General features: G+C 35.0%; 1 protein-coding gene across 1 annotated transcript; it reads left to right on the top strand.

Annotated features, from left to right (window-relative positions):
- The first annotated feature begins 5,479 nt into the window (after positions 1 to 5,479).
- On the top strand, positions 5,480 to 9,545 carry LOC117341727. The gene is made up of 7 exons (XM_033903590.1): positions 5,480 to 5,764; positions 5,848 to 6,571; positions 6,838 to 7,081; positions 7,443 to 7,657; positions 7,956 to 8,287; positions 8,505 to 8,653; positions 9,224 to 9,545. The coding sequence occupies exons 1-7, from the start codon at positions 5,480 to 5,482 to the stop codon at positions 9,543 to 9,545; spliced, it is 2,271 nt and encodes a 756-aa protein (XP_033759481.1).
- Positions 9,546 to 10,280: the final 735 nt, after the last annotated feature.

The raw sequence follows: 10,280 nt of genomic DNA, 5'->3' as shown, positions 1-10,280 counted from the left end.
GATATTGTTCTGTACAACTTGTTACCATCAACAGACAAGCCTTCATCGGTATATCAGATATTGCTCTGTACAACTTGGTACCATCAACATACAAGCCTTCATCGGTATATCAGATATTGTTCTGTACAACTTGTTACCATTAACAGACAAGCCTTCATCGGTATATCAGATATTGTTCTGTACAACTTGTTACTATCAACATGCAAGCCTTCATCGGTATATTAGATATTGCTCTGTACAACTTGTTACCATCAACAGACAAGCCTTCATCGGTATATCAGATATTGTTCTGTACAACTTGTTACCATAAACAGACGATCGTTGGTAAAAACGTTAATTTCCAGTAGGTCTCATTAACGGTGTTCTGCAGATATTACCCCATTTATAATAACTCCGTTTCCAATAACTCGATACACGTACTGGTGCAGGTAAAAATATGCATTCTGTATCTTACTGTATGACGTAACAGGAGACTAATTTTGGGGCTCCGACGAATCTCGGATTTTCCGTTATTTCTTCTACTAGGGAAATATCGAAGAGACCAAGAGGTCGTCCTTGAATGACCTAAGCCGTTGATAAGCGTTAAACAATAATAAAACAGTCAAACGCGAGCAGCCATTATATTGATAGAGGCAACGCTTTTTGACTGATTGAAAAATGTTGGTTTTATCACTTTTTGTACCATAGGATATGAATAACATTTGTCATTTTAATTTTTTATATGCGAGGGAATCAATATTTTTTTTTTACACATTTCGTTTGTTTGATATTGTTTCGTTTTTGTCCATTTTTAATCACCTGATATGGCCATAATCATTAAAGTGTTAATAGGCCGTTGAGAATGTAACATAATATTACTAATAGAATTTCTTCAAAGTTATGAGTAAACGTAACTTCAACCGCTTCATTGTTGACGTAGTGCTTCCCCTCTCTTACCACTGTTCAGATTTTTCATTAATGAAAATGTCTTATCTAATAAACCAAGTTCTGCTTATCTAGGTAGCAATCTCCTGTTCTGGCATACTGCTTCTGTAATCCTTACAAATACAGTGAATTTATGAGCTGACTTGATTCCTATTTCAAGATTGAATATATTTGTGAGGCTATTGACATTTGTATCTTCAATGCTTTTGAATATATTCCGTATGACATTTATTAATATTTTTATTGTTAACGTTGTTGATGAATCATGGTTACTTGCAGTGTATGTATGACTGATTGATTAAAAGTACAAATTTGTTTCTTGTTTGATTGGAGTAAGCGATCTTAGAAGCCGTCTGCTTTACATTTGTCCTGCCCATGATTTTGTAGTTCTGTATGACATCACCCTTAAGCATTTCCCCACAATTACGGGACTTGTAACCTGTTTTATTTTCTTGGTCCTTTATGTCAATGATCACCAGTTAAATTCACCTGTCTCGGTGTCAGTATTGTGAAAGAGCTATGTTGTGCTCGGTAAAATATTTGCTAGCTATTTGCTTTGCTCGCATGTTTTCTGCGATTAATATTGAAATTTAACCACACCATAATATGTAATTTCTCCATGCCGAGATGGTAGTACATGTAATTGAAACCTGAATCTATTGGTCGTCAAATCCAACAGCAGGTCCTGGAGCTATGTTAAATTACATATTAGGAAACAATGTCAGTGACAATATGCGAGAAAACTATAATACAAATAATTGGTCTTTAATGTATATATTTACTTTAATAATGATTTAATTAGAGCAATCCAAACAACAAGACAATGTAAAAATTCATAATTATCAAATTGCTTTATCATTGATATATCTTAAACCGTTTTCACTTTCATTTTCAAAAATAGATTTAGGGTTTTCCCCGCTTGGGCAGAAGATTTAATAGGAAGGTGATTGGTTTGGTTTGGTTTATTCTGTTTAACGTCCTATTAACAGCTAAGGTCATAGTAATATAATAGGAAGGTGAATGCATCGGGGCCTACTGATTGGATATTTAGGTGAGAGAAGTTTAAAAATTTTATATGTGGGCTGGGCAATACATGGAGATGTAAAATATATAGAAAAAAATTCTTTCCTAGCCTGTTTTTATCGGGGGGGGGGGGGGGGGGGGGGGGAGAGATAGCATCGAGTTATCCCCCCTTGATCTTCAGGCTATATCTTATTTGTTTATATTTTTCAGTAGTACAATATCAATACTCTTGTATGACTAAAAGACATCTGTCTAGATTTAAAATTCATCAAGATATTTATATTTTGATTTTAAAAATGTTTCAATTTTCATGTCTTATTCTAATAGGAATCTCCATCTCCGGTACCAATAGAAGACTTGACCTACCAGCCCAAGACTTGCAGCCAGCCACTTCCTATTTGGACATCATACCCTATGGTCCTATCCAGTCCCCAAAAATGTAAATTTGAAAAATGTGTACGATTCTATAGGGACCACAGAACCAAATCAAAAATAGATTGTGGGTTTTCCCCGTTTGGGCGGAAGATTTAATAGGAAGGTGAATGCATCGGGGCCTACTGATTGGATATTTAGGTGAGAGAAGTTTCAAAAGTTTTATGTGTGGGCTGGGCAATACATGTAGATGTAAAATATGTAGAAAAAAGTTATTGTTTTCCTAGCCGGTATTTGTCAGGGGGGGGGGGGGGGGGGGGGGGGGGGGTAATTAAGTGTGTATTTTGTTGTAAATTTAGATGAATTTATGGTGCTGAATTCAATACAAGATGTATATGTATATATATCAAAAAGTTCAAATTGGTAGAATTTTTAATCGTCAATTTACAGGTTTCCGAGATGACATACTTCAAAATTATGGCTAGTGGACCACTGTTGAAAACTCCATTTAAGCAGTAGTGGTAAACGTTAACATTACCGTCTATGGGAAATCATTTGATTCCCACAAATAAGCTTTGGGTTTTGTTCCCTGGCCGAGACACCAGATGTCTATAACACTTGTAGATCCTGCTCCTGCTTAGTACTCAGTAATTTGCCTATTGTAAGTACATGTATAATGTGACCGGTTTAGTTGTCCTTTCTGCTAGGTGTCTTCGGCAGTATACTTCAGTGAGGTAGCACTATAAAGTCAGCATCGATTACGCGCTATCACAAGGAGACAAACACGAACATACCACAGCATCCCAAAACACACTAACCACACGCATGTATCTCGCACTCACGGGAAGCCGTCCATAAATGGCTTTAGCTGTTGATAGGACGTTAAACAATACTTAACCAAACCAAACACATAAAATAACACATTCCTAGTATCGGTTTAGATTGAAAGCGCCTTCGGCAAACTCATTTTCCTAAAAACACATTATTATATTCACCATATAAATTGATACGATTTTCGTAGTAATTATTTTCTTTTGTGAGAGATGCGAAAACTGTTTAGCTACAAAAGAAATAGTATAACCATCAAAAATAATATTCCACAGTAGCATTCGCATTTATCGTGGCGGTCCAGCTGCGCCATTTACCAACTGATTGATATCGAAGACGTTATCGATCTTCGTCTATATTTCTTTTACCTACAGCTGCATAACTATATATCTTTGTGTTGATATCCCAATGAATCAATCAAACACAATATGGCTGTATAAACTGTTGCTTAAAGAAGAAACAAAATCATATTGAGAAAAAGCAAGCAAATAAGAAAGTGGAAAACGATTTTAATCAAATGGAATAATTGTAGAAAAAACAAGAGCATGATTGTAAATCGGTTACCCATTTCTAAAAAAGAAATAAAAAGAGTCGTTTTCAGTGTGGAATCTGCAAAACAGTACGATGAAATGCAGTTTTATGCAATGAATGAACGTGAAGCTTTCTGATTAAAAGAAGATTTTAGGGAATTTTAGTTAAAATTCCTTTATATAAGCATAGCTGAATTACTGCATTTTTATCAATATTGCCTAATGGACCCCTTTTTGACTCGCCATTCAGCCCCATCACTTGTAAACATTTGAATCCCAGCCACCTAGGGCAGCTATTATTAAAATATGAATGTTATCAATTGCTTAGTTTCAGAGAGAAACCATTTTGGCCTCGTCCCTCAGGCCCCTTGGGAGGCCAGCCCAAATCATTTGTATAAAAGTAGGGTTTCAAAATAGTGTAAGAAGCAAATACGATATCTTGTACATACAATTGTATGTGATATTGGTAGCCTTTGTAGTGCTACGTTTACATTTATACATTTTAGTTTAAACTTGTACATACGCCAGAATATTTTGTTTTAAATGTATGGTTTGGGTGACCATGCTACAATGTTCTTATCATTATGTTTCTATTTTATGGTGGGCTATTTAAATCGCCTTGCGTCCGTGGTCCGTCCTCTGTCCGTCCGTGAACAATTCTTGTTATCGCTTTTTCCCAGAAAGTACTGAAGGGATCTTTCTGCAATTTCATATGTAGGTTCCCATTGATCCCTAGTTATGTATATTTCATATTAGAACCAGTCGGAGAACAACATGACCGATAGGAAACCATCTTGGAATTTGACAATTTAAGTTTGTTATCACTATTTCTCAGAAAGTACTGAAGGGATCTTTCTAAAATTTTATATGAAGGTTCCCTTTGGTCCTTAGTTATGCATTATACATTTTGGGACCAGTCGGAAAACAACATGGCCGACCGGCAGCCATCTTAGATTTTGACAATTGAAGTTTGTTATCACTGTTTCTCAGAAGGTACTGAAGGGATCTATTTGAAATTGTATATGTAGGTTCCCCTTAGTCCCTCGTATTGCATTTTGGGACCAATCTATAAACAAAATGGCGAACAGACAGCCATTATGGCTAAGTCTCAAATTTCATATATAGGTTCCCAATGTTTGAAAAGTACTTGAGGGATGTTTCTCAATTTACATAGATTAGTAAGAGGAAGAGAAAAATAGAGAAAAGATCAATCTGACATGGAACCTATAAAGATAATTCAATGGTGGGCGCCGAGATCCCTCTTGGATCTGTTGTTGAGAAAATTCAACAATCATAAACATACTGATTATAACATGTACGCCAAGCAAGATGTTACAATTTTTGATACATTAGGAACATGAGATAAAAATGAAATACATTTTGAGCAAAGAAAAGCTCTTTTTACATTAATTACATTAATAAAAACTTCCTTTTGTAGTCCATTCGTAACTATGTGCTAAACAAATCTCCAAACAGTATGGAATGAATTGCTAAAAATAATAATGAGCTTTGTACAAAGTAATTAAAACGGATAGAAAATATTGCTTTGTAATTTTTAAAAGAAATACGAGCAAAGGGGAAACTTTGGTTTGCATTGATACAGTGATTTTTCAGCCTATATAAATAGGGTCGGGTACCGATCCCATTCCCAATGAGATTTCATTAAAAAAAATCCCAATTGTCCAGCCGAAATTCCCAAATAATTACCGATTTCAATTCCGAATATTTTGACCCGGTCGCTGTTTTTGCCATTAGTATACAAGTAATATGCAAACGCTTTGGTGATCACGAATCGCCATAAAATGGCGGCCTCACATAATGGCAAGTACTACGCTAAGAAAATAAGATTATCCGACAGCAAGGGCTCCAAAACCCTTACTGAACTTTTTAAACCCAAAACACCAACACAGACGGCATTATCAGAACCAATAGTACATGCCAGTTCACTTCCGATTGTCGAGACAAAGCCTGCTAGGTCGGTATCTCCGCCACCTTCAGTCGCCGAGCCGGACACCGACATAGCCATAGGTCGACTTCAAGGAAAACCAAAATCCGATCGACGCCTTTTCAACATCTATACCTCGAAGGTGAGTTCCCATGGATAGCCAAAAATGAAAAGGGCGATGTTATTTGTTCTATATGTGAATTTGTGTACAACGATCACGGTAAGCCTAGTGACAATCTTAGCCCATTTACGGAAAAGGGGGCAACATTAGGAGAACACCCAACAGAGAGACTGATGAAGCATGAGAAAAGTGCCGCCCATGAAAAAGCTACAAAAGTGCAGACGGAAACGAGGGTGAAAGTAATTTCAGATAAAAAATATATTGTAACTCTTCTGCAAAATCAGAAAACACAAGCTGAAACAAAGAAAAGAGAGTTAAATCGATCTGTCATCGGCAAATTATTTGAGTGTCTTTATTTTATTACAAGGAGGAAGTGGGCCCAAGCCCAGTATGAAAACTTTGTAAGATTTGTTGCCAGATTGGGCGTTGAACAACTGCAAACCCACTTAGAAATTTCCCCAACATATGCCACTTACATTTCATCAACTACAGCAACAAAAATGATCAATATCCTAGGCGAGTATCTAGAAAGAAAAGTGTTGTCCTCCATTCAAGACGCACCTTGCTACGCCTTGTTGGCCGATGAAAGTACAGATGAGTCCAACAAAACCCAGATGGCAATATTCTGCAGGTGGCAGGGTAAAGGTTTGCCTACAGAAGATGCTTCATTCAGAGATCACTATATTGGTATTATTGAACTTAAAAAGACCGACAGCAGCACTCTGATGGACAGCATCAGAATATTTCTGAATGGGAAAGGAATTGAGATTCAAAAGTGTCTGTACACAGCATTTGATGGAACTAATTCCATGAGTGGATGCAGAACAGGTAAATAACAGATATTTACATACTGCATTATTATATTAAATCAAAATACACTTTATTCCTTTTTACAGAGAACAGTAATACATTGTAAAAAAATAACAAAGACAAAATGAAACCAATTAATGTGCAATTTGTTACCATTTTAATTTTTATTACTATAATATTTATTTTCATATTGAATCAGACAGTGAGCATAAAGTACCCATAACAACATTTGATATTCATTATAAATACTAATTGATATATTAATAATCACGCATTTGTTGCAGGTTTACAAAAGAGATTCAGACATCACTCGCCACATGCATTGTACATCAATTGCAGAAACCACAGACTGGCCCTTTGTATCAAACACTTGATGAAAACATTTCCCAGTCTCATTGATGTTGATGAAGCACTCCTATGTATTTGGAAACTTTTCAAGTTCTCCCCACAGAGATTTGCTGTCTTTCAAGAGGTCCAAGCTGCATATGGACAGGAGAAACTGATCGTCAACAGGGCAGCAACTATAAGGTATATGTAATGAAAATTATAAAGCGAATTCAAATATCAATTTTGATTTCAAAAATTTTACTATCCATTGGCATACCAAGACTTTAATGGCAGAATCAATGAGATATACATTTTTATAAAGTCAAAGCATTGCATAACAAGAGGAATGCTGTATCACAGTGATTGTAATGGGCTGGTATACTGTAACAGCTACATAATTTATAAAACAACAACCATACAAATACAGTGGAACTTTGTTAACTCGAACTCGGAAAACTTGAATGTACAGCAAAACAAATGAAATAAAAAAAAAAAAAAAAAAAGATTTGCAAATCTTTCATGACAAGTTGACTGTTCTATAATATTATTTTCCATGTTTTAGATGGTTATCACACTGGAAAGCTTGCATTAGATTCATCGACAGATACGAACCCATACTGGATGCACTGGATGCACTGGATGCGATATATGAAGCACGAAAGGAACCAGAAGTGGCAGGACTTCGAATGTGTGTCACACAAAAGAAGCTGGTTGGAATGATATGTGGTCTCTGCGACATCTTGAAACCACTAAATACTTTGTCATTGTACCTGCAAGGTAAAATATAAATATAAATATTAATGTATGATCATAATAATGTATTAATAATGTATAAATAAGTTTAAGATACAAAACTTCTGTATTAAAACTTGAGGTCATTGCATGTAGCATAATTATAGACTAGTTCATTATATGACATTCATGTCTGTGCGTAATGAATTAAAAATTTCATAACATAAATTAAATTATTATTTAAATTAATAAGATTATTTTATACTTACTGTATCTTCATTAAAACCCCATTGGAAATTTCATTTATAGTGATGGCATGTATATTATTTAATTTATTTTAAAGTGAAGAGAGCTGTTACAGAACTGCAAGCACTTAGAGATTTATTTCTTGACAACCCTGCGAACCAACCAGATCTGTATGTGAACAAGCTGCAGGACATTCTAGATATCATAGATGACAGGACTCTCCTCCAGCTTCGTCTGAGACGACATGTTCAGGACCTCAATACTCAAGATTTCTTGAGAGAGACATTAGTTCCACTTATTGATGGACTGGTTGTTGAGCTACTTGATGCCTTTCATTTGCACCCAGTTTTTGATGCATTCAGGATGAGCTTCAGTGTTTCCATGATGCCCTTAGAAGGACAGGCACTTGAGTTGCAGGACCACGGAAAGGTACAAATAACATATTTTAATTATCATATGATAAGGACATGCTGAAAAATGTGTTCAAGTCTGAATGACAATTGAGAAGTGTGTATGCATATAAACTTAGCTTTTATTTTTATCTGATTACACACAGCATGCCTGGTGCCATAGCTAGTAATTTATTACCACATAGTCATTGGCAATTCAACTTGTAATTTTGATTGTTTGTTTCACTTTGTTAAAGGGTGGTATCGACAGAATAGCAGATCATTATAGCCAGCCAGGTCGAGATGTGTTTGACGGAGATGTTAGTGTGTGTCCTCCTGTGGTTGACCCTCCGAATATGAAAGCAGAGTATACTGGCTTCAAACAACAATTGAAGATTCTCAAAAGGTAACTAAACTTATACATTTATGAAATACATTACTTTAAAATTTATCATATCTCAGTCATTTTATGTTTAAACTTTTGTATAATTAATTTTTTTCCAGTTTTTGATGATTTTTGATACTTAAAATCATTTAATGATATGTTTTATTTATTTTAATCATTGTCTTTCTTATGCATTTTATTTAATTAATTTCATATATCATTTCTTTTGTTAATTTGTGTTGTTTTGTGATGTTTTTGTTTAATTTTTCCATTTTTTTTTTCATTTTCTTTTTTCAGTCTATTATTTATTTTCATGAAAGGTGAGTCAGTATGTGTTGAAATTCTGAATAATACAATTACACACAAATTTGAGCTAAAAAACTATCATTACATATTTAACCATGACATCGTGTTATTTAACTTCAATAAATTAATTATGTTATGTAACTTCAATAAATTAATACTGTATATATAGTATCTATAACCAATATTTGAAGAGTATAAATAATATACTTATAAGTTGTATTATTAGATGTTTCAATATTGAAATGATACTGTCATTTATTATAAGTCGCTGTTGTAAATTAATAGATCTGGAGTTCATATCACAGATATGTCCATGAAGGAAGTCTTCAATCTTTTGGAGGAGGATGCTTTTCTGAAAGGAGCGTATCCTGAATTATACAAACTTTTGTATATGGTAAATTGTATCCCGGCATCCACTGCATCTGTGGAGAGGGCCTTCAGTGTGTTGAGACTCATTAAAAACAAGCACAGGAACCGTCTTACCCAGACAACACTTGATTCTTTGATGAAAATTAACTTTGAGGGACCAGAACACTTGTCCGCAGAGGACCTCGGATCTCTGATCCTCTTGTTCAAAAACAAAAAAGACAGACAGATACCCTTGTGAACAATGTCACAACAAAACGGAAAAAATAAAACCAAAGTGATCTCCATTTAATTGTTTGTTTATTGTTTTAATGTATATAATAATTTATTTGTAATTCAAATTTACAATTTTTCCCAAAAATATCATTTTCCGCGTTAGATTTTCCCAATTTCCAGGAAAGTTATTTTTTCCCAAAATAGGCTGAAAAATCACTGTGATATGTTTTAAAGTGTACTGACAGAACATTTTTATTCTTGGTGTCATTGGTACAGAGGGACTGACACTTCAACTAATAACCAACTAACTTGAAAGTTCCACTTTCAAAATGGCCGCCATGTTCCCTGAAAACCGCAACTCTCACAACTCCTGAATTAGTTTTCTGAAATGAACGCAACATGATAGATTTATTGCTGGGTTTGTAATCCAATATGGCTTCCTCATCCACGAATCTGATTGGCCATGTCAGTGTTGGTATACATCGCAGTTGTCGAAGTCGACCATATCTAATACCTGGAAGATGACGGTTGGTAGCGAGATCTACATTAAGATGTTTGTCATACACCTTTAGATTTTTTTTTATGCAAAGGCTTACTTGTTTTCAAATACATGTAGTATCCTACATAGTATAGGATACTGGCTGCATTGGCACATACCCCCTCGATTTTCTGTCCAGAAGGGTACTGGCAGTAATAGTTTTTTTCTGGGATTAATGCCTACACTGCCCCGCGAGTGCCGATAGATTTAGATCTGGTAGTC

Source organism: Pecten maximus, chromosome 14, assembly GCF_902652985.1.
Source record: "Pecten maximus chromosome 14, xPecMax1.1, whole genome shotgun sequence".
NCBI lineage: Eukaryota > Metazoa > Mollusca > Bivalvia > Pectinida > Pectinidae > Pecten > Pecten maximus.
The sequence above is the reverse complement of the archived record's forward strand: the minus strand, read 5'-3'. Positions and strand labels throughout refer to the sequence as shown.